The sequence below is a fragment of the Anticarsia gemmatalis genome, chromosome 17 (assembly GCF_050436995.1).
Source record: "Anticarsia gemmatalis isolate Benzon Research Colony breed Stoneville strain chromosome 17, ilAntGemm2 primary, whole genome shotgun sequence".
In the NCBI taxonomy this organism is placed as follows: domain Eukaryota; kingdom Metazoa; phylum Arthropoda; class Insecta; order Lepidoptera; family Erebidae; genus Anticarsia; species Anticarsia gemmatalis.
This window is the reverse complement of record NC_134761.1, coordinates 978,400-1,004,772: the sequence shown is the minus strand read 5'-3', so window position 1 is coordinate 1,004,772 and position 26,373 is coordinate 978,400. Positions and strand designations below refer to the sequence as shown.

Here is a 26,373-nt window from a genome sequence, read left to right as displayed (position 1 = left end):
GGGGTAATGTAAAAGTGTCAACCAAATGTGCTTCTTCCACAAATTTAAATAAAGTCAATGGCTTTAGTTGTCACTTTAGATACCTATGTATGAAGAAAATTGCCGTAAGACACACAAAGTAACATGGTGTGAGCTATGGCCTTTTCAAGAGGAAACTAAAATCTACCACCTAGCAATGAAAAAGGTAAAATAAACAACAGCACACATCACTTCAGTTATTTATTTCCTTACAATTAAAAAACAGATTTAAGCATAACATAAAAAATGCTACAGTAAATGTTAAATTATTTAAACAATATCAATACAATTTATACTGAAATGAGAAAATTTTATCTCAAATGAAAAACTATTTCATTATCAGAGTAGGTAATTTCAAAAGGAACTATAGAATTTGTGAGACCATCGAAAACAGTAATTAATTTAGTATTCGTATTTTCTATACGATTCATTCTAGTTCTTACAATAAATAACCCCGTGTCTTTTTTATTCTGAAATTTAAAAAAGGAACCCACCATTAAAAAAAATATAATAATTCTCATTTCAAATAACAAATTATCAAAATAAATAAAATAAAAACAAAATGTCACAATATCCTTAAATGCATAATTATTACTATTAAGTTCACACTGGTGCAAAATTTATTACGTATTTTCTATCTTTCTAGTCTAGTTACCCATTCCTTAGGACATAGGGGATTAATTGGGGCATACTATAGTATACTTACTGGCAAAAAAACTGCACAGTACATTGAGCTTATACATTTTAATATATCACACTAAAAATATATGTTCTTGGGCCAATAACGACACCAAATTAACGAATCAGAGATTCCAACATAAGAAAATTTTGACTACTACTTTAAAATTAATGACAATAGTACAAAATTATATATTTTTGAGCCAATTTAGCAGTGAGTGCAGTTTTTTTGCGTATATAGTTACGCTAAGTTAAGAATAGACAATAGTAGTTAATTACAATTTGGCTACAGTCTGTCAACACTGAGAGTGAAAAAGGAGGGAAATTTGAAAGTCGAATAAATTCAACATCGATTTAAAACTATATTCGATTACACAACGACTATGTAATATTTAAATAGACATCAATGATATTTGATATTATAAGAAAAGTATATTTCATACATTCACCAACCTGAAAACACTCTCAAATCAACTTAAACGTTTACTTAAAGACAAGACATTCAACCATTTTTCATCAGTCACTTTGTGGTAAACGATTAGTGGTTTGTAAACGATTAGTGGGTTAAGCAATTTTTGGCGTGGACATTTCTTAGATTGATTGCCGCATATTTAAGTTGAGCTTCTTCAGTTAAGATGTCAAAGGCCTTTCGCGCTCAAACAACTTTGACACTAGGTTGACCACTAACCATAATAACAATAAAAAGTCATTATTTCTAACCTCTTGTCTCGTCTTAGTAAACGTGTTAGACAGTCCATATCCCTTGGAAGTACATTGAAAGAATCATACATGTATAAAAGGTCAGCTAAAAAGCCCGAAGTAATATTTTGGCACAAATGATCGAACACTCAATATATTAAATTCGTATTATTTAAAATATTGTAACGGGAAACTTGTTTGGATATAGACGACGTATGTAATTGTAATAAGAACTAAGTTTTACAGTTGTTAAGTTATTTATATAAGTATAAAATTGCGGGTTAAATTTAGATATACATAAAATACACATTTTTCCGTGGGGTATGCAGAGAAAAAAGAACTAAAATCTTAATGTTAATAAAATAATTTTTCGCATTTGGTCAACTTGGTGGACTCGAGACTTACCCTCCCTCATTTCGGGAGTAGACCCATAACCTAGCAAGGAGACGATAAATAGAAAAAATATGAAGTAAAGACGGAAAGGACATACTTTAACTTAAGTTTTCATAAACTGGTTTCCAGGACTTCTATGGGCTTTTTTTATGCATCTTGAACTGTTCTTAAATGTCGGTTTATATCCAAACAAGTAATAGAAACTATTAACACAGGACAACAGTGATAAAACGTCGAAAGCAAGTAACGAATAAAATGTACACCTTCAACAATAACAGAGTGAGTGGAAGAGAAGCTTTGTTTAATAAATACATAAATAAATTGCGTTCAACAACAAAAATATTTTATATTTTCTTATGTAGGTGATTTGTGACTCTGTGGAAGGATTTTTTGTCTCTTTTTATAAGGTGTAATATGAAATATTATGTAGCGGTCTGTAACATTTAAGTGTTGTTTCTAACACGTTACTATAAACAAAAAATATTTATTTTGCCACTTAAGCATAGAATAAACTACGAAAAATTGATGAAAGTAAAGAATTCGTAAACGAAACTGTAACATTTTGTTCTGGCCACCAAACCTAATCATAGAGTAATTCTTTTAGAGTATTTTTTTTCCGTAGTGTTTTCATGAACCATAGAGGTATTTTTTTATAGATTCATAGATAGTGTTTTCTTCTATAGATCCATAGATATCACACCTTCTTTACTATGCTAAGGTTGTTAAGTCCATAGAGTCACAAACCACCCCACAGTCCCTATTACCCGCTACATCAGTACATTCAGTGTGTCTTCTTGGTCGGTTCCTTCTGCTTCTGTTCTTCTTCTTCTTCTTCTTCTACCTCCTCAACTTCTTCCTCTATTTCTTCAATCTCTATTTCTTCTTCAATCTCTTCGTCCGATTCTTCTCCTTGTTTCTGTAGAAATAAATTGTTTTAGGATTTATTATTCAAATAAAATATTACATTAATTACGTGATTTTGATATTAGGTATTTGAAATATTTCTATATAAAATACTGGTATTAAACTGCATCCAGTGAGACTGGAAGTCGACAAAATTGTTGGAAAAAAGGCTAGGTTATTGTATTTGGAGTATTAAAATATTTTTTATTTGTTAAATATCGCTTGTATATCTCTTGGCTGTGGGACACCAATCACAATAGCTTATTCATTCGGGTATTGAATCCGGATCATCGAACAAGAATGCTTACCTCAGCTGCGTTCTGTGTCACTGCACTTGCTGTGGTGAAGTCGTCCACTGTCGACTCTGAAACATTTAGACAATACTAATTTAATATCCAGAACATTATGGTTGTCGTATGGTTACTCATGAACCTAACAAGCCTAGTGGTTGACATACCTTGTGGGGGTTGAAATCAAAAATCAAAATCAAATCATTTATTCATTTAGGTCAAGTGCTGACGCTTATGATAGTCAATGATACAGAGAGTGAATTTACCGCCAGTTCGGAAGGTAGGGCCAATGAGAAGAGCTGGCAAGAAACTCCTGGCCACTCTTTTTAATCGCCAAATGATTTTAACAATATTTATGCTGGTATAAAACATTGATGATGTAAGTAGCTGCTACCTACCAACACTACCGAACACACTTTGGTCATAACATAAATTAAATCAATATATTAAGGTGCTAATAAACAAGATATAAATAGTATTGGAAGCATGATGGGAGCATCTACCCACATAATAATATAAATGAAATCATAAGAGGCATTTCAAGAGCATACTGTGGTAAAGGAAGTACAGTTAGTGAAAAGTAGTTGCTTAAAAAAAAAAAATTTATGGCAGTCACCACACCCAGGACGACCAGTCACCCCAAGCAGCACCCGTTCACGAGTATGACGCGTGGACCAGCCATCACCCCCTTCGCACATATTAGAGGGAAGGGGGTGACCCGGCACACGACGCCGCCGCAAGCAATGACATTTTAGTGAGCATGACGAACCTTGGCATGGGAGCCCACCATTTCAATGAAAAAAAAAGAAAAATGAATACCACTGAGACTCGTGCAATACCTCTCTGTTACAGAGTTGAAATGACTGATTAATGTTTATACAATGCAAAGATGTATATATAAATATATAGATATTTAATCTCGATTTCTGTAGAACGCGTAACTAACTAATCCCATGTTTTCTTATCCATTAAGTAATCGTCAACCTTATAATAACCCCTTTTAATAAGATGATCTTTAACAACTACTTTGAATTTTTGTTGGGGAAGATCCATAACACTGCTAGGGAGTTTGTTATACAACCGAACACCAAGACCTGCAAATGAGTTGTGTACTTTTTGCAATCTATTGCAGGGACCTACTAATTTGTGCTTATTTCTGGTATTAATGTTATGAATGTCACTATTCTTAGCAAACGAATTTATGTTTTGTTTGATGAACATCAAATTCGCAAAAATATACTGTGATGCCACCGTCAGTATGCCTATTTTCCCAAATACATCCCGCAGAGAGTCCCGCGCTCCTAAGCCGTAAATAGCGCGAATTGCTCTTTTTTGAATTACGAAAATTGTGTCTATATCAGCAGCTCTGCCCCAAAGTAGAATACCGTAGGACAAAACGCTGTGAAAATAACCAAAGTAAACCAGTCTTGCCGCATCTACACCAGCAAATTGTCTTACTTTTCTTATCGCATAGGCTGCGGAGCTGAGCCTGCCCGCGAGCTTTGTTATTTGGGTGCCCCATTGAAGCTTATTATCTAAATCTATACCTAGGAAGGTTGCGGAATTGACCATTTCTAATACCTCACCATTTAGAACTACGTTCGTACCTAGATTCCTAGCGTTGGGCATGGTAAATCTAATGCATTTGGTTTTCCTTGAATTTAACAACAAATTGTTGGCTGTAAACCAATTGAGAACCTGTGTAAGAGCACCATTTACATCGTCAAAATCAGTTTTCTTACGATCTACTTTAAATATAAGCGACGTATCATCAGCAAATAGTACGATATCACACAGATCCTGTACCTGATGTGGCAAATCATTAATATAAACCAGAAAAAGGAACGGACCAAGGATAGAGCCCTGTGGTACCCCGAGACTAACCGCAGATCCAGTGGATCTTGACCCATTTATGTCTGTATAATGCACTCTCTCAGACAAGTAGGATGCAAGTAAGTCAAGTGCCACATCCCCAATTCCATAGTACTTAAGTTTATATAAAAGAGTATTGTGGTCAACACAATCAAACGCTTTGGAGAGATCGCAAAATACCCCAATAGCATCCTGCGACATCTCCCAAGCATCGAAAATATGCCTAATAAGTGTGACCCCTGCATCGATGGTAGATCGACCCTTTGTAAAGCCAAACTGTTTGCTGTGGAGTAAATTATACAAACTGAAATGGCTTTCTAGTTGCTCTAATATAGCCCTTTCAAATATTTTGCTAATAGCAGGCAAGATGGATATTGGCCTAAAGTTACTGGGCTCAGTTTTACATCCGTTTTTAAACAGGGGAATTATCTTACTGTGCTTCATTAAATTAGGAAACACACCTACATCTACACATCGATTAAAAGTTGCAGCTAAATGAGGTGCTATTTCAGCGATAATACTCTCAAGTAACTTGACAGAAATACCCCACAAGTCCGCAGTATTTTTGGAATTAAGCGACTTGAATACTCTGATTACGTCAGAGGGGTTTATATACTTAAAATAAAATGAGACATTGCACTGACTCACATTGCTCCTAAGTAATGATTCTGCTTTAGCGGTAGAGGAATTTAAGGAACTAGTCGTAATGACTGGTATGTCAGAAAAATAATTATTAAATGTTTGAGCTACGCCTAGGCTATCTGTAATAACCCGATTGTTAACATTTAACTCGAAGTCGTGATCGGGTGGTGTTGATCGTCCTGTTTCATTATTGATAATATTCCAAGTTGTTTTTTTTTTTGTTGTTGGAATTTTTAATCTTGTTGCTTAAATACAAAGACTTAGCAGCAGCACAAGATTTTTTAAAAATTTTTGAATAATTCCTAACATATTCAAGAAAACCTGGATTGAAATTGTATTGTTTCATGGCATACAGCTCATACATCCTAGCTCTACTTTTGTAAATTCCTACAGTCGCCCAATCGCAAAATTTCAGTTTTGTATTTTCCTTAGCGATCGTTTTTTCTTTAAAAATCGTATTAAACTGAGATTCAATAACGCTAAACAAAGATTTATAGAGATCGTCTGGGTCATTCTGAGTAATATCAATGTTGGAAATCTTGGCGGCTACCTCATGATTAAACAATGTCAAGCGGTTGTGTGTAATAGGTCTAAAAGTTATCGTGTTAGATTTGATAACATTCTTCCTAGAGAAGACTGCGTTCAGCCCACAGTGGTCTGACGTTAAATCGTTAACTATGACCCTGTCTAGACATACGCAGTTGCTAAACATATTGTCCAAGCATGTGGCCGAATGTTCGGTAATTCTAGTTGGATTATTAAAAAGATGTTTTAGATTAAATGATTTGAAAAGAGTAATCAGTCTGGTGGTAGTGTTGGACTGCTCCAATATGTTAACATTAAAATCACCACAGACAACCACATACTTGTTACTAACACTTAAACGCTTTAATATATCTTCAACTATAGTTTCAAACAAACTGAAGTCACTCATTGGTGGACGGTATATGCATACTATAACATGCTGCTCGAGTTCTACACAAGATACTTCGGCAGTGCGTTCTACTGACAAGCTAACTATATCCTTACGTTCTTTGCATTTTATGTCGTTGCTAACTAAGATCATTGACCCTCCATGTATTGCCTTCTTCCTACTGAATGCACTTGTTATAGAATAATATTGATTATTAAATATTAATTGGTGCGACAGCAACCAATGTTCGGTGACACAAAATACGTGTGTGTCTTGAATATGGTTTTAGGCCTTAGGGATTAAGTATTTTATTGCAGAGATATTGTCGAAATATCAACGAGGTTTGATGTCAGGCAGGCAGCCAGGCAGCAACAACAGCTAAATCCCCTTCAAAGCTTGTTTTTGAAAGTACAAATGTTGTGCTGACCTCAAGTTACATAGAACAAGGACGAGAAGACGAATAGGTTGCACAGTCATTGTCAAAAATTACATAGATTGCGAAAATTTAAAAGAGAATTGTTTATTATTTATTAAAAAAGAAAAAATATAGTGGCGGTCCTGATGGTTTACCTTGGTCCCTTTCAGGAGTGTCTCGTGGTGCGTCCTGTATCAACGACAGAGTCATCTTGCCACTCACTACCATCTGGAAATATTGAAAGAAAAAATGTTGACCTTGAGCTACTGAAAATAGTTTAGATAGTACAAAAGATTAACATTTTATTAGTCTGTTTGTCAAAATTTATTATGTTATCATGTCTATGACATATGTATTATGATGACCAACAAAATAATTTTGCTAAAATTTCACGGAGACACAAAGTATGTGTTCATAACGAGTTGATACCAATCCATCAGTATCCGGACCTTAAAACATCTAGAACAAAATATATTTTCAAAAATCGCCCCTTATAAAAAATGAAAGACATGAAATTTTGTACGCGATATCATTAAGTTTCTAAAATAATTAAATACACACCGGTGAATGTTTAGTGGGCGCGGGCTTGTCGGTGCGGTCCTGTGCGAACTCGGTGACGAGCACGCGCGACTGCTGCGGGATGTCCGTCTCCAGGAATATCGACTTGACGCTCTCAGCCTCGTGCTAGCAAACATACAAACGTAACATTACTATTAATACCAAACAAACTCTTAAGTTGTGGTACGCTTAGTCGCCGAACACCTCAACCAGCCAGAGTCCTGTAATATTCGATAACTCTGACAAACTGAAGCTACTAAAACTCCTTCAGTATTTTCAGCCAACTATGGTGGTAAAATTTTGCATACTTACTTTATTATAAGTTTTATAATAAATTATTTTACGTTTCACTTATTAGTAAATTATATATTATTATAGAGTGTATGTAGATGACTACCTGATTTGTGAGGAATTACATTTAAATTTAGATTGAGTATCATATTTAAATATAGCTACTAGTTTAAACTATTTTATGTTGTTAATTATCTAACAAATTAGTTTTATCTTTTCCCTCTTTTCTAACATTTAAGCTACCAATATTCTACAATAGTAGGCGAAAACCATTAACAAAACATGTCGATTTTAAATATTTTATCAACTCATTAATTTAACTTCAAAACAGTAGCTAATACCAATAAATCATTACCTTTTATACAGGCTGAGTTAAAATTTGATAATCTTATTTTGCCCAATTTTAATAAATAAGTCCCATTATAGACTTTGCTGCTTCGTATGCCTAAAGGTACACAAAGACCTCTAAACCCGATTTATAATTATAAATAATGTAATCAGATTTTCTAAATAGGAATTTTTAAGTTTAAAACTTTACCTACTACATTAATTAGTAATAGTAAAACACGAGACAAATAAAGACCAACCTGTATATCGAAAAGTACCCAAAAAATCTCAAAATTAATGTCTTTCGCCTTAATCTGACGTCTCATAAATATCTAAACGATTAACTAAACGTTCTACGGAGGCTTGTTAGTGAATAGACATATTAAAATAAAACTGCTTCTCTAATATAAAAACTGTTTATTTGACTAACAAAATGTGTAAAATTGGCAAATGCAAGCAGTTTTATTCTTTGACATACTTTTGTATGGACACATAAGTAAGAACAAATGATATATTATGTACCGTATCTACTTAAATTAGATAGAAGTACTATAAAACTTAAATATTGTCATTGGAAGGTTATTCATAAGGTTTTTACTTTCATTTAGTTTCTAAAAAGGTTTGATAAGTGAAATAGTTCCACTTTAACTTGATGCATACGTCTATTTTAATGTAGTATCTGATCTGCCATCTAGCGGGCATGATCCAAAGCTTTAAGCTATGTTTTATTACCAGTTTCGATAGATGGCATTAATTTTCGATTACTAAATAGCAATGGATTCCATACTTTTCACCATTCTATTATTCATGTATCCATACAAAAGTAAAATTATTTAAATAAATTAATAAAATTTGTACTAAGCAATTGAGCAGGTACTACAAGTAATACTAAGCAGTGCAATGGAATGTCAGGCAAACATAAACATTCTTAATAATATATAACTATAAGAATGAGTCATAGTTTAATATAAAAAGGGGACCAACACACCACTTTAAAAATCTAGGGAGTAAAATATTACTCTCTCTGATTTCTATGGTATTGCCATAGCGGGACTGCCTGCACGCAATAAAAAATGTTACACCAATTTTCTCATTTAATAGGAGATGATTTAGAGAGACATAAATGAAAAAAATACTTGATCACTTTTATTAATTTTAAAGAGGCATTTTAAAAAGTTATGGCAAGGAAAATATTTGATGTCAGTGAAAAATCTCGGTAGTTGCAAATCCGATTTCTTATGTGTTTAGGTTCACTCATTCTCATAGTCAAGTTATAAACTAACTACAATACGGACAACAATGACAACATAATGCATATTAATTTAATAAATATTGTTATATATAGGGACAGGACAAACATACAGACTTGTGGATTAGACGAGAGTTTCTTTTAAGCGTATAGGCAAAACCCGTATAAATAAAATGTATAAAAAAATGTATATAGTAACATTTGCGTTGCTGAAACCATTTTCAATACACGATTTCTACTTTATAAATGTTGCTTGGGTTACATCCGGTTAGCCTAAAAAATGATATACTAAAACTTTCTTCAAGAATCACTTTATCTATGACGAACAGGCAGACAAGTAGAAAAATAGACAGACGCGGCGAGAAGACTTATTTTTTGGATATTAAGTTATTATTTATAAAGCTACGATCATATGTTTTGCAGAGTACGTAATAAGTTGTTTAATTTTTAGACACATTAGTCGTTAGGTTAAAATTTAAGTTAAAATCCTATCTTTAGCCTGATATTGCTTAAAAGTAACTCTGTTCTACTCCTCATAGAGAGTCTGTACAATATGCACGGTGCAGTGTGGCCTCACCGCTCGGGGGGCGGGCGCGGGGGGCGCGGGGGGAGCGCGGCGTGACGTCACCGAGCCGCCGTCCGCCAGGTGCGCCGTCACCTCCATGCCTACCACCTACGGGACGTGCTAGTGCTGTTATGTGCCACTCTAGATACTAGGGTTTCGGGGCCCTACCCTCAAATTTAGTTTAAAAAATACGAAAGTCTAGATAAGTCTATAGGCTAAAAATATAGATTTTTCAATCTAAATATAAGAAGCTATATAAAGGCCAATAAATTGCCTTTCATAGGAATTTAAAGAACATGAAATTATAAAAACTGTGATTATCTATGTAAAGTACATTTTATTCATTCATTCAGGCGCCCCGGGCAGAGCACTTTTCAGTCTTGCTTGTCGTATATACGAATCAATCATTATTATTATGAGAAACCAGAAGTTTTGTTATTCTCTGAATAATCCATAGACTGTCTTTGAGAGAAATTTAGCATTATGAAGAATTTAGAAGTCTACATTCTGATTTTTGAATAAAACCGAAACCCCTGTATCTCTAAGTTATTCAAATCATACATAAACATAAAAGTATTGTAAATGTGTTTAGATACAAAATGTGAGCTACTAAGCGAAGTGTAGTGGAACTAACTATAAAAATGACCATAACAAGTACGTGGAAAGAAATCCATTCAAGATGTATAACAAATTATTATATAGATTTTGTCAACCTTACATAAAAGACAAAGTCAAATTCTAATCTAGGTATATCAGCATAATAAACTTAGTAAAGTATTTCTAAGGGTCCCTGGACACGGGCCACTGGCCACACGCCGCCAAAGGCATTATTCCTATAGTTTTTTATACATTTTATATGAATCTAGCGCACTCTATTGACGCCGGTGGCCGCCACATGGTACAGATCATCGCAAAGGAAATATAGTCGGTAGCCCGTATCTACCCTTAAGGTTCCTAATTAGTATGTTCAGTGTACAATAAATAAACAATAATTTATTCTCTCACCTTAACACTCGATTGTTCCTTCTCTTGTTCATCTTGTTCCTCTTCTTCTTCTACTTCTTCTTCTTCTTCTTCTTCGTCCTTAATAGCCTCTTCTAGAAGTTCAGGTGTCGACTGCTTCTCTTTCTTCTCTTCCACAACTCTTTCAATCTCCTCCCTCAAGAAATCTTCTGTCTTTCGTATATCACCGTTCTTTTCCTTCAAATCAGTTTTCAATTCTTCTGTACCGATAATCTCTGGTTCTTCACTGGACTCTTTAACTTCTTCTACTTCTTCAATTTCTTCTTCTTCCTTCTCTTCTGTTACTTGTTTACGTTCTGGAGTAGGTTCTTTAGGTTCAGGAGTTGATTCTTTGACAGGTTCAGGGCTGGCCTCTTTTTCAGCTTGTTTTACAGGTTCTTCTTCACTCTCTTTTTTATCTTCTATATTACTTTCCTTCTGTTCTTTATCTACAGTTTCAGTAGTTTCTTTCTCTGTTTTCTCTTTAGCGGGTTCTTGATACTCACTAGCGACTATATGTACAGGGCCGCTGTTGTGTATGATTGTGCCGTTCGTGTAAGGGCGAGTGTTGTTATCCTGCTGCACATCCTGTAGATTATAAAGGGTGATGTTATTTTGAAGTTTTGAGTATTGTTGGTGTAGTGCATGCTTCTACTGGGTTTGGTTTGTAGCTAAGATGTACATATATTTGACAAGTAATTTTATATGTATTAATGATTAATCGGTAACTTTCTGAATAATGTATAAAAACTTTAAGTGTCTGTAACTTAGGTTTAATATTACTATAGACATAATAATTGGACGGTTAATTTATGTATCTTTGCTACAAACTTTAATTCTTCACATAAGGTGTTGCTAGAAAAAAAATAGTTTCGGCAAAAAGGTGACATCAATTAATAAGTAACTAAGGGACACAGACCTCCAAATATTTAATTAATAAACAACACACAACACGTTACATGAAGAAGTATCTAATTAACTTCTTACAGAAGCATGGAGTCTGAAGCATACTGGGAACAGCAGGGGAGTCTAAAACGGGAACACTACAACAATAAAACAAAAATGCAAGAAAAAATTCAAATCAAAATACATATCAGCTAAGATACTTACTACATATTTACAAAAGGAAACAAAATCTAAAAAAAAACAACAGCAAAGAAAGGGTTTCAAAAAGTTTGTGTACCGCTGAAATGAAAATGTTGAAAAGGACTTGTGAAACATGGTGTCCAATAAGGTCTTAAAATAAAGGTTATTGTTACAAGAAATCGTCAAGATTATGATGTTAAAGTGTCATATCACCGATTTGTAATAAAGTAAAAAAAATATTTTAGGCTTAATTCAACGTAATGCGAAGAAAGAAGTAAACGGAAGAAACGAACCAATTTTAAAATATCAAAAACGAAAATACGAAGTAAATAGAAGATATTTAAAAATCACACAAAACCGCTAATTAATTGTATGTGTAAGTAATTTAGTATAGAGTGTAAGTAGATCCCTAGTTTTAGAAAAATTGGAAACGCAAAATGTACTCGTTAAATCGTAATTTTCGTGGGCACTCTTATAACAAGAGCACAGCACCTATTTAATCATTGGCCTATGAGATATGACTAGACTACGCAATTGGCTCAACATATATTTAACTTATGAGTATATAGTAATTATTAGTGATAAACTTCTCATACATTATAATGCAATAAAATAAAAACATCAGCCTATTTCATCCTTATGGTACCTAAAAATACGATCCTTTTTAAATATAAAGAATAATATTACCAAGTAATTTCAGCGGTATACAAAAAATTATACAGCAACAAAAAAAACACCATTTTAATTTTTACAAAACTTTATTTTTAGTTTTTATGAATTGTTAGTTTAGTCGAGTAACTCAGGTGCAGGCAGACAAAGGCTGGCAACATTAATACGTATGTACAACATAATAATAATTAATTCTTCATGCTGATGTTGGTAATGGACGTATGGAGCGGGATTAGTTCATGAAGGAAAGTAACAAGAAGGAATAGTAAAGGATGAACATAATATAATAAAACGAACGAATATCAAAAATAATTCCTAAATAGAAGCTGCCGTATGAAAAATAAAAAAAGTGCATATTTTTTTGTTATATTGTGCTGGGCTAAGATGTTTAATAATTACCTACATTAAGGAAAGAATTAGAAAATATTGTAATAAATATTGGATCTATACGAAAAATTTTGTCAGTAAAAAAATTACCGGTAGATCCGGAGATGATTTTAAGTGTTATTAAATGCAGCTTATTTTTACTTATTCAACAATTGTTTGTTTCGTTTATTTAAAACCGCTTCCTCCGTACTAAGTGTTGCTTTTATGTCGCGGGGACGTTTACAAACAAAACAACGGAGACAAAGTACAACCAGACCGGAACAATTATCTGTGGATCGCACAAATAATTGTCCCGTGTGGGAATTGAACCCACAACCTCTTGACGCAATGGTGGCGACCACCTTAACTACTGCGCCATGAGGGAAACAAATTTAATTATTGCTTAAAGCAATATAGCAAACAAGAATGCTTGAACTGATAAATGACAATTCAATGATTTCAACTACCTGAAAACTATCCGCCATATTTATAAAAATATGTGAAGTTATGAAAGGCTTATAAGATATTTCTAGCTTCTTAGCGAAATGAAAAAGAAAAAATATATTTTAGTAGTCTTTTCACTAAAATAGGTTTATAGTGTGTTTATGAATAAGGGTATGTCTTTACACACAAAGCAACGTAAAATACACCTCTTTATCTCAAAGTGTCGTATATTTATGGACTGAGTGCGCTTGCCCAAAAACGCGCACAGTTTCCGTGCCAAACACGCAGAATAACGTTAAACTGGTCATAAAATTACGAAGTATTCTTGTATCATGTACAATTTGTAAAAAGATTTATTGAGTGCGTAATATTTGAGAAAATTTGAAGCTAAATATTCTTGTAGCATATAAAAAGCTTGATGGAAAACGGGTAACATTTCGTCCAAATTGGAAGCAAATTTCTAGCTTGAGGTACATAATTAAAATCTAGTCATCTTGTAGAATTAAATACTTGACCCTTTTAAAGGCAAAAATTCAAATGGATTTGTTGGTAAAAGTCTGTTCAGCTACTTTATGGCACTTTGGTTACTACTGTCAGACATACCTAAGGTATGGTTTATCTCGAAATTATCATTTTTATCAACACCTACACATTACGTTTTCAACACTACTTCCAACCAAATCTTCAGTTTTTTGTCAAGTGTGACAAGGCACGATTTCCTTATCCCAAAAGTAGCATTTCTATTCTGAATGCTTTGAGAACTATCCAAATTAACCATGCCCGCTACGGGCAAGACAGGCTCAAAATAATCCCGTATTTACATAGCATTGTGAAAGATTCGTCTCAAAATAATTTTCGAAATATTTTTCAAATGATGTTTGTAAATAAAAGCAAGCATCGAAGCGATAAGTAACGTTATTTATATGATAAAGAACAATTATGACACAAGCAGGGGCCGAAACAAGTTCCAAGGTCGAAAATACTGATTATACTGACCAAAAATTCAAAAGTACTGACCAAATACTGACCATTTCTAAACCGTTTTTTGGGTGAATGGTGAGTAATAAAAAAAATTACAGTAAAATTGAGAAGCGAAAATCCTTTTTTGAAGTCGGTTGAATTTTCGGTTATTGGTCTCTACAATCCCCATAGTCAACCAGCACCGTCTCTTTTTATTGTGATAAAAAGCTTTTTCTATTGTTGGTAATTGTTATTGTGTTACGATTCGCTCATAGCCAATTGTGCTCACCGGTCAGTAAACGATATCTGGGTTAAGCAACCGTTGGCGCAGCCATTCTATAGATGGATGACCGCATAGTGGTATTTGAACTGAGTGTCTCCGTGCTTCGGATGGCACGTATAAAGTCTGTCCCGGATGTTGTCGATTAAGATAACAGTCGTTAAGCCATATCAAAGGCCTTTCAGTTGGCTTGAACAACTTTGACACTAGATTGATAACTATAACCATACGATAGACTGTATTACAAGTGAGTCATGCGCATTCATGCAAAATTGACATACTCCAATAACCTCCAGAAACGCTAATGAACTCCACTAAACTTCAATAAACTCCAATGATCACCAAAAACTCTAATAAAATTCCTTTCTTACGAATTTTCAACCAGGTGTTACGAATTTTTGATCAGGTCACGTGCCCTGACGTGAGTTTAGAAGTTTTTACACATTCCAAAAAAAGTGAAGAAGAAAGAAAAAGAATTTTCACTTCATAAATACTGATTTCAAAAAAATTGCATATTCCATATAAGTCATGTGATGCTTCAATATATATATACATACATATACACAGCAGCCCTCTGATATCATCACTGAGCAAATCGAGAATGTAAGATTGGCCAACAGCAAACGAAAATCAAAAATAAATATTCAATTTGGAAAAATACTGACAATACTGACCGATTTTTGAAAATACTGACTTTTACTGACCAGGTCCAAAAAAACTGACTTTTACTGACTTTACTGACCTGTTTCGGCCCCTGCACAAGTTTATGAGTACCAAGTGAAAATAATATTAAAAATGAACCAAATATGTGAAAATATCGCCAAGTTAATAATTTTTAGTTGTTTTTTATAAATGATCGTTGAAGGAACGATGTTAAAACAATATTCTCAAAATAATTACAACATATAAAAACCAAAAACGACATAAATATAATATAGCAAGACTGGATTGAAGGATAGGATAAAAATAATATTAGCTGTAAAAAGGTACTAGTCGAGGAAAATAAAATATAATAGTGAAGTTTTGGCCCTTGTACCTAAGAACTAAAGACTTCTTGCCTTAGAATTCTCAGGAATTTATTCTCTATTTCATCCAATTACAAGTAAATTGTAAGCAATAACTTAGATAATAAGAAGAGTTTATTAACTACTGTAAAGAGGTGTTTTAAGATAATCTAAGAATTATTAAAATGATTCATTAAACAATCTAAAAAGAGATGTTTATAATTAAAATTGTACCTCTAAATACATATGTAGCAACTAGCTGACCCGCGCAACTTCGCTTGCGTCACATAAGAGAATCATAATTTTCCCCGTTTTTGTAACATTTTTCACTGGTACTCTGCTCCTATTGGTCGTAGCGTGATAATATATAGCCTATAGCCTTCCTCGATAAATGGGCTATCTAACACTGAAAAAATTTTTCAAATCGGACCAGTAGTTCCCGAGATTAGCGCGTTCAAACAAACAAACAAACAAACAAACAAACAAACAAACTCTTCAGCTTTATAATATTATAAGTATAGATTAGTACACTTACTTACAATTTACTTATAATGTAATAAAATAATGAATATCAAGGCCAAGTTTCACAGGATAACAGGAGGAGGTAGGGTTGCTACATGCATTGACCTGTCGTTGCTGATTCTGCGCGTAGCTCGCCTCCATCTGCTGCTGCACCTCAGCTACCAGCCCTGATATGGCGGTAACAACTGTGCCCGATAATGTCAAACATTAGTCAAGAGAATTTGAACAAGTATCGGTAACTTGGCGCGGTGCACCACCGTGCGCCCGGAGATTTTTATATGAGGCATTGTTTTTTAATGGTTTTTATGCCCTGTTAATTATCTATATAGAATAATAGAATAATATTAAACTGTACAGTTGACTGTACACAATGTTTACTAAGTGTAAGATTGCCAAAACGTTTTTCGTAATTTTGAACATTCAATGTCGAATTACGTTTACGTATTTTGTTTGAGAATCTACATTATTTAAAGAGTAGTACTTAGTTCAATTATTTTTCAGACACGTATTTTATAAACGTCTAAAATATTTAAAAAAACTGAACTAGGTATCTGTAACCGCCGTAAAAAAACCTAAGTACGTGATTTGTATTCAATATCTTCGAAATCTAATAACAGTATGCCGCCAAATCATGAATGAACATCAACAAAACCAAATGAAATAAAGAAAACATATAAAAATAGACATATAAGACAAACATAGAAGGACGCAGACGCAAATAGACGAGATGCATCGGACGATTGGGCATGTTTGGTTGGCAATGAGCCAAGTCAAACTTAATGTTTCAACGAGAGAACTTGGCTCTTATTATAAAGTGAATTTTTGATGACACGGTAAAATTTTGACATTTTGTGCTGAGTTTGATACTTATTGAAAATTTGAGTCCATTTATCCATTTTAAATTTGAGGCTGTTTGCATATTTTTTAAATAATATTTAGTATTATATTTTGAGATAAAAGAAAATAACTATACGTAAATTTGAATAGATTTTTTTGTCGAAGTAAAATAACTAAATGAACATAATTTTCAGGATATTTAAAAAGAACAAAGGAAATAATAAATACGTATTTTTAAACATACAAATCGAAGGTATTTAACCTTAACCAAATATCTTAATTTAAAAAAATTTAGAATAAAAAGCATATAAGTATTTAGTGAGACAGCCAAAAAATTCAACTAATAATATTCTTATATTAAAAAAAAAACAATTAATGGGTCACAAAAACACATAAATAAATACCTATACTAAAACATTTAACATAGAATTAAATAACATTAATTATTACGGGAATGGATGACCGATGTTAAACAAGGGAAACGGCCACTAAACTTCAAATTCACTCTATAAACTAAAACATGAAAAATCCCAACGACATTTCTAAACAAAATACTAAATTATTAAACGGGTCTTAAATACGATGAAAATTAAAAGGTTATGACGCCTTATTTGTTGAAATATGGAACCATATAGAAGCTCGTGTCTAAGTCAAAACAAGCCGCCTCGATCGTACTTTGAGGTGAAAAGCTACGCTTGCCGAGGTTGTTTTTTGGATGGGTGACCATAATATTCATACCGAGTCCCCGTGTGTCAGAAGGAAAAAAAAGTGATTTTTGACAGTTGTTACCAGCAGTCCGAAACTTGAAAGTCTGACAACCAGCCTTAACGATGGGTATCGTGTTATAAACGATAGGCAGTCGCTCAATGTCAAATACTGGTATTCAGCTGCATCCGGTGAGACTGGAAGCCGACTCCAACATAGTTGGAAGAAAGGCTAAGCTGATTCATTGGCTGACAGTCAGCCCTTAACCACGATCAGTGTAACTCAACGACGGGCAACAAATAAGATATCGTAACCTTAAACATTCTCATCGTCATCAAGACCCGTTTAGCAATTTAGTACCAAGTACAAAACACAATAGTTTATAAACTATATGTCTATAGTAATAAAGTCCACAATCGTTTGGATGCATCGCGTTGTTAGAATACAACCCGGGTAAATAAAAAGGGCACAACCTTCACCATGCCTCAAGCCGCTAGATACATTCTAAATAATACGGGTTTTATAGATGCTGGTATGATGGACTGGCCGAGGGTGTGGTGGGATTGAGGTCTTTCGAATATTTGAGAACTTATTGAAATTTCCTGAAATTGTATGCATTTTGCTTTCGGTGCTGAAATCGCAATAAAAAGTCGCCCTAGTTCTGATATAGTAGTTGCTTTTCTGATCTAATTAATTATCTTAAGAATTATGGCGCCCAACGTGTTGCAGCCACGTGCAATGCTTTGCACATCGTTATCAAAAATCGGTTATAATTAGATTTTTTAAGTATTCTTATAAGATCATTATGAAAATTCGCCCATAATAATATTTTTATGAGTATTCTAATACTCTAGGATAGTTTGCTTTGGAGAAAAAGGTTTCCATGCAGTAACTGGTTACCTAATTTTTGGACTTATGAGTACCAATTATATTTTCAAAGACAAACTAAAAGTAAAAACAGCTTCTAAGTTTCCCAATCAATTCCCTCCGAAAGGTTCCCTCAACAGCACCACATAACCCTGAAGCCAGTACATCATAGACCATATACCCCGTCGCGCTGCGCCAGTTGGCTCACGATCCTTTGCATGGCGCGCTCGGTTTCCGCCAGCCTCGCCCTCAGGGCCTCCAGCTCCACGTCTCCTGAGCATCGTTATATACTGTACTATATGTATTACATATACTGGTAGACTACCATCACCAAAGTACTTCACGAAACACAGTGTCAAACATTTAGTTGAAATGGTGAAACTTTCTTTAAAGTAATTTTTTTTTTGCCTTGAGACACCAAGAAAATAGCAGCAGACAGTTTGGCTGTCCAGGATATACGTAGGGACTCCTGAACAGCTGTGAAAACAATTTATATTGGCAGTGATCCTTTGCACTGCTTGCCTTGCCATCAAGGCTCCATTAAAGGGTTAAAGAGATTGAAAATGACAATCTTGGAAGGGCCCAAGACATTAACACTGGCTGTAGTGTTTAACAGTCTTCTTCTTACTTAAGTGACGTTCTCAAAATTGCTAAAATATAACTATACTGCTTTCACACTACAGTCCATCTTTACCATTAAATGTTTATAACCGAACACCATAAACCGAATTTCCCAAAATAATATAGGTTAAAAACGTAAATTTTGTATGCATGGACACAAGTTAGAATCAAGAAAATGATTCATGATCTTTTTCTCTTTATTTGAAGTGATATTCTGCAATGGTTTCAGTGAATTTTGCTGCTATAGTGCTTAAGTGCCAATCCCTTGCATCTAATTCATAACAATTTGCTTGTGTTGTGACTGATACTATGCTATTTTCACTACCAATTTTATACAGTTGAAGCCAATTCTTTGATAAAACTGATAATAATATTATTTAACTCCTGTACACCCATCTCTTTCTAACAAAGAATATTAGAAAAGGAATAAAAAGTTACACAACTGACTATTTAGTTCTAATTGATTGGACGTTAATCCCGCCAACCAAAAATCACCAAAATTCACAGTTCTAATATCTATCCTTTTCTAACATTCATTGAAGAAAAGAGATGCAATTATTTTTGGTGTACAATTAAATCATCTCTTCGTAAATAGTTGTCGATCTTTATAATCGAACATTATCAGTACTATTTCATTTTAATTAGTATTGGTATATTTTCCTGTTTTGTGATGTGTGTATGTAATATAACATTACTTACTTGTATCCCGTTCTTTTGGTCCTGCATGCGTAAGAGTGTACTTATTAGATTATTGGTACGAATTTTACTAAAAAACTACTATTATTAAATAAATGTGTGAGTATAGAAAATACTGTATTAAAATGTATATGTACTTCTAAACCACTCCTCCCTGAATCAAAGAGGCCCATAAAAATATAATTATTTTATAGACATATTTTCGATGACGAATCAATGAACACATCTAGCAGTAAATCATGAAGGTAAAATAACGAATATCTTTGTTCCTAATTAATTAGAAGAAGCATCGTAAACTTTAAAAAATGTGAACGGAATACGCGGAGCATCAAACATTTTAGCTTGCCTAAATAAATGAGATCAGTTATAAAAAATATATGTACGTCCAAACGCAGAAACAGCAATAAGCAACAAAAATACTTTTGGGTATTACTTAAAATTTCAATAATATTTCTGCATTTGGTCATTAAATGGGTATATTCTCAGTTGTCCTTTCTAACACTGTCCCCTAGGGTGACAGCTGGGAATTTTCTTCCTATTTTTATTCCCAGTTGTCACCCTAGGAGACAGTGTTACAGCAGAGACATGTGTATGACAACTGACAGCAGAGAGGGTACAACTGGGAATATACCATTAATTGCTTGCTTAATTAAATTAAGTTTAAATGAAACCTGTGTGTACTCACCCAGTTTATCCGGGGAGGTCCTGGAGTCATCTCTGAACACTCGTCTCCTGAACTGAGGGTCTGGGGTGATGGGTTCGTAAGGCGCGCCGGTGCGTTTGAACAGGATCTGTGGAAGTACACCCATGACATCACATCAATCATTCTTCTTGAGGCGCTCATAGCCAGTTGTGCTCACCGGTCGGTAGACGATCTGTGGGTTAAGCAACCGTTGGCGCGGTCATTCTGTAGATGGGTGACCGCATGGTGGTATTTGAACTGAGCGTCATCGTGCTTCGGAGGGCACGTAAAAGGTCGGTCCCGGTTGTTCTCAATTAAGATAACAGTTGTTAAGCCATGCCAAAGGCCTCTTGGGCGGCTTAAACAACTTTGACACTAGGTTGACCACTACCCATAAATAGATAGAATATTTCTTCGAAATGGTAGTTTAATTCTCCCTCGTTACTTCCCTCAAAATTTTGACTGATATTCTGATGATATATTCATCGAAAAGTAACAGATAATAAGAATTGAAGTAGATCTCCATTTAAAAATTACTTCATTAGTATAGGACAGTACAGTGACAGTAGCCTTCTACTGTCATCCATTTTAGCACAAACCAGATTCCGGTTCACATAAATTGAATCCGTAAGTTTTCCTTTGAGCTTGCAAGTGCATTATGCATTTCAGTGTAATTCTGCATGTTTGTGTCAATTTCTGTCACTCTTTTGTGCAACTCCTGGCTGAAGATGTCTACAGCGTTTCACTCATGGCAATTCAACAATACTTCAATATAAATCTTGGGTATTTTCTAAAAAGTATATTTACCCTGCTAAGAGTATAGACGAAGAACACGATGATGCAGAGAGTGTAGAGCGGCATGACGAGGCCCATGGAAGACTTGGGGGCCGGCACGGGGCCGCCGGGGGAGCCCAGGGGGGGACGCATGCCGGGGATCGGTGGTGGCTGCAATCAAAATAAAACATGTTAAAAAATTGCTATCCGCAGTTCATTATTAGAAATAATTATCACTTGCTCTAACGGTGAAGGAAAACATCGTAATGAACGCCTCCCACCTTACATGCCTAAACATTTGTATAATATTTTTTTGATGGCACGCAAAAGTCTACCCGCACTTGGCCAGCGTGGTGGACTCAAGGCCTAACCCCTCCCCCTCGTTTGGGACGAGACTTTTGCCCTGCAGTGGGACAGTAATGGGTTTTGAAAAAATCTGCAGTTCCTACTTATAGAAGGATTTCTATCATAAAAAGTAACTGTATTCTTTACTTATACTGTATAGTGTACAATTTCCAAGTTCAAGGTAAGTTAAGGGTATTTTCCATTCAGTGGAAGTTTTTTTTTTTTTTTTTGTTAGCCCTTTATGTGTGGAAGTTCAAACAGCAAAATATTAAAGAAGACAAACTATGATCATGTAGGTATTTGATCATTGACTCAATTATGATCAATGGAGAAAAATTAAATAAGTTTGACAAAATAGTAAAAAGTGTATCAAATAGGCATTTATTGAAAGATTTGTTAGCTTCAAATTAGTTTGTTAGATTAGTTTAGTATCCAGGTTTGTTTGTCATGGTGTACAACAATCAAATTGATATTTTAACACTAAGCAAGTACCAGAAAAAAGTACGTCAACTCTTCTACCCAATGTCGTCATCATCAGAAAAATTTAAGTTCCTGTTATAAAATCATAAAAAATAAATACATTTCACCCGTTAATGTCCCACTGCTGGGCAAGGGTCTCCTCCCGTAATGAGGAAGGGGTAAAATAATCGGAATCCTAAATTTCGTAGTCAGTGAAATCAAAGCGTACAGTTAGTATTGACAAGCGTCATGTTATTCTTGACCAGCCGCCAACAATCAATGTACTCAGCAACGATTAATTCTAATTGATAATTTTCACTTTCATGCAGACGTCAGAAAATATTCCCGTCACTTGTGATATCATTGATTCAGATATAGATTCTATTAAAATATGACACAGTTTTGTTCTATTACTGTCTTTATAATGTATCAAGAAAAAAGTGTACGAGAAAAATAACGTGATAGCAGCAAGAAAAGAAATTTGAAGAAATTAGATCATTATTATATTCAATCATGTTTTTTTGTATGAAAAGTTATGATTGGAGAAGACCTCTGGTTCCCAGAGAGGCTTTTGAAGTAAACAAGTCACGCTTCGAAATATTTATCACAGTATTGGGATAGAGGATCGCAACCACACGATAAATCTACCTCTACATTTCTCAGGATAATATAACGCACGCTATGTCAAAAAATAACCAAAACTTATATAGGATATTTTTTCAAAAAACTATGGAAAGTTTCATATAGGACCAAGCCGTTTATAAATATTAAAAATGCCGCAATATCTTCGATTTTAATTGCGAAAATCAATCATACCTTTTACTTTTTTATCAAATTAGCTCTTGTTAGGTACAAAGAGTTAAAAAGTCTCTTCTTAACTCTTCATATCTAGACTCTCGAGGAACACCAGCTATTCTTACCATACAAAACCAAAAACAAAATAAGGTTTACAACTACCTTTACTTGTAGATTTTTATCCATTTCCACCGAAACAAACACACAAACACGTCCAAAAGCACAATTTTGTTTAACACCAATCTTTCGAATGTTTTGATCACATCAATGGCAAATGACAGGCGCGTATGATTCCCCAGCCGGTACTGACTTACACAGCTCTCGTTTACGAACCAACATAATGGTTTCCTGTATTTACGCGATTCTAAATATCTTGCGTCTGCGACTTTTAATACTGTGGAAAATTTATTGGATTATAATTAATGGGAGTTGCGTTTTTTGAAGTTTCTTGCAGAAGTTACAATTAGAGTTTGATAACAAATTATTTTAAGTCAGACATAGAAGTATAAGCCTAGACGACAAAACTAATATGGCGATTTCACTAACATTATAAATACGTAAAATAAAACAAAGAGCATCACATAGATTTAAGTCCAAAACGCAGACAAGGAAACTCCAACATATGGCACAGGTGAGGGGTCTAAAAATGGGCTTTCACAGAAAATATAGGGAAGTGTCGTAACGTTTTACTAACAAAGAAAGTGCAGCTCTTAGGACACTATCACAACGTATCTAAGTCATAGGTTATCTCAATATACTCTTTGCTAAACTCTTTTGACTTGAACGAAGATGTCAGGACCAAGTAGGGTCTCAACTACCATGAGAGACACGTAGAGAACAGGAATAAACATAACATGAATTTGAATAAAGCTTGACGTTTCAGTGGAAGTTACACTAGCTGTGGTCGTAAACTGGTAGTCAATTGTTCATTTGGCGATTATTTTGTCGCAAGTCTGCACCCAAACCATCTTTATCCAATGTTTTTGCAAGGAATTCGTATAATTTTAGATTAACGATTAAATTCCGGTGATAAAATATCGCGGGGTATATTATGCGATGTCGCCGGCCATTAATGAGGTATCGTAAATATATCATATTTACGTCAACAACATAAACAGAACATATTATCATCACGACAATAATTAAGTCAGGGGAGTTAATAGGTGTGATATCATAGATTTTTTGCAAATAAATTTATTGAATGATTAATGTAAGCAATAGAACTTATTATTGTCTACGCAAAAGTTCGATTGTCATACGGGAAAAATATCAAAGTTATACAGACAGTCGTTTCAGAGTACGATGTATTTTTTTACCTTGATTTGTATGTTTGTATAGTCGCTCTTAAATACAGGAGTTATTATTTCTACCCGTCGGAACGCCTATTCTTAACCTGACAACAACCTGTACCTCGATTCTCTGCCACTATTGACTACCGACAACCGGCTAGCTATCGAAATTTTGACATTTAGAATGTACTGCAAAAAAAGTTTCTACGACGTCCGTCAGAGGCGCTGATCAGATTTTCATACAAAACTTCGCGATGACAGTAAGTTGTCGGTAGTCGATAGTAATAGAGAATAGAGCTACTGGTCGGGTCCCGACTTACTTCGAGACCAATTAACTTTTAACAAAACACTAACAATCGATTCAAACTATTTAGTATGCCATATTAACCATCATTCGAATACAAAAACAGCACTTTTCAAACTAAACTCAAGCCATCTGGTTACATCGGAACTCTGCCAAGCCCAGTAACGGAAGCTAACCGTGAAGTATGTGTTCGTCATTGCTATTCGGTTGTATCATGTATGTATATATGTAGCTACATGTATGTGTATGCAGTTTGAAAGGGAAATCGTCCTACATGCAGTCTCTATGACATCTTTTTTGGAACAAAGATTAATGTTACAGATGGGTTACGTCTCTCAGATATTTTTAAGTATTTTAAAGTGATCCTGGTCGATTTTTCTTTTTAATAGGTATAGTAATCAGCTAATGAATCTTATTTTAAAACATCAGATAAGTGGGAAAGGATGGACATGGACTTGTTTTGTGTGTATTAGAAATAATAATTATCACTTGTCCCAACGGTAAAGAAAAACGTCATGATGCAACCTTGCATGTCTGAGAGTTCTTTAGGGCAATTCTTGAATGTATGCAGAGTCCCCAACCCGCAGTTGGCTAGCGTGGTGGACTCAATGCCTTATCCCTTGCTCATTACGGGAAGAGAACCTCGCCCAACAGTGGAACTTTACTGAATTAGTGGGTTAAATGAATTTATTATCTATCAAATCTCAAAAATGTTAACCTATTCTAAAATTATAAACGTAATAGTTGGGACTCAGGTTTTATAATATAATCTACGTCACAATATGAGCCACTTTCCAAAAGGATAGGCAGAGACTCAAGAACTGCCCTTGTGACAAATAATACAAGTTTTTTATTCATTCATATTACTACAAGACCATTATTTCGACAGTTCTGCCACATCTGGCTAACATAATCTATGATCAAACGCCAGCTAGTCGAGTAGGCGGCCTCGAGCTTGTCACACCCTGCAGAGCCCGACCCGTCAGGCGTCAGCTGTTCCGTGCACATAACATAACTATAGTAAGATAGTGCTACTGGAGTTTGTAACGATTGTGATCCGGGGATTAACGAGAGTTACCGAGTTGACCAAAGATTTAGATTACGTAATAGTCAGGTTAAGGAGGTAGTGTTGTGAAAGGTTCACGGTGTTGGTGTCTTCATGAAAATTAAGTTAATGATTGTTCATAGAGTAGACAATTGGCAAATATTAGATATTTCGTAACAAGATTTGCAGTTAGGTATTTGGAATACTGATGAAAATACAAATAATTAGATAAATATAGCGTATTTTATAGATTTTATACGTTTTAGAGCAAACATTTTCTAAAAGCTGCTATGAGGAAAGTCTCTATTTCTATCTATCTATGACGGATATTTTATTTCAAGAATGTATTTCAAATATAATTAAGGTGTTAATTGTAAACCATTTAATAAACATACCAATAAATAATCTATGTAACGTTCTTAAAATAAATAAAGTGCTTATGGTGTCGAATTTTCTAGAAATAATTACATACAATACAGTATTATGGTGCTGTTCCCCATAAAAAGATTGCCATCAAGATAATCACGGTTAAAAAATGATACACCCACTCTATAAACGTATTATTTTAATAGTACTCTCAAGTTTTGATTGATATGGGATTAAGACGCACGTCGTAACTGCGTGACGAACATTTAGCTCAATATACAAAGTAAGTTTTAAAGTCACTAAGTAGAAATATTGTTAAATTATTATTGAAAAAATAGCCCAAGATACTTAAGTTTGGTTTTGGTTTTCCCTATCGGCCTGTTTCGTAGGGATATTTTTATGACATTAGCATGGAGATAGAGAGATAGTCGGGTAGATTTAA

The 26,373-nt window shown here is 34.3% G+C and overlaps 1 protein-coding gene across 7 annotated transcripts in view; it reads right to left on the bottom strand.

Annotated features, from left to right (window-relative positions):
• Window positions 1-206: 206 nt before the first annotated feature.
• Window positions 207-26,373, bottom strand: part of RIC-3 (RIC3 acetylcholine receptor chaperone) — a 46,346-nt gene continuing 20,179 nt past the window's right edge. For 3 of the 7 annotated variants that reach the window (XM_076124986.1, XM_076124983.1, XM_076124979.1), the window contains 10 exons: window positions 21,362-21,499; window positions 20,558-20,663; window positions 19,876-19,896; window positions 18,737-18,828; window positions 10,819-11,403; window positions 9,826-9,921; window positions 7,385-7,507; window positions 6,979-7,051; window positions 3,000-3,055; window positions 207-2,704 (listed from right to left, as the gene is read on the bottom strand). In XM_076124986.1, coding sequence (XP_075981101.1) covers window positions 2,570-2,704; window positions 3,000-3,055; window positions 6,979-7,051; window positions 7,385-7,507; window positions 9,826-9,921; window positions 10,819-11,403; window positions 18,737-18,828; window positions 19,876-19,896; window positions 20,558-20,663; window positions 21,362-21,499 — 1,425 coding nt within the window. In that variant the 3' untranslated portion in view covers window positions 207-2,569. Of the gene's footprint in view, window positions 2,705-2,999; window positions 3,056-6,978; window positions 7,052-7,384; window positions 7,508-9,825; window positions 9,922-10,818; window positions 11,404-16,251; window positions 16,332-18,736; window positions 18,829-19,875; window positions 19,897-20,557; window positions 20,664-21,361; window positions 21,500-26,373 lie in introns of all 7 variants that reach the window. The other 4 variants (XM_076124980.1, XM_076124981.1, XM_076124984.1 and 1 more) reach the window with 4 other exon arrangements.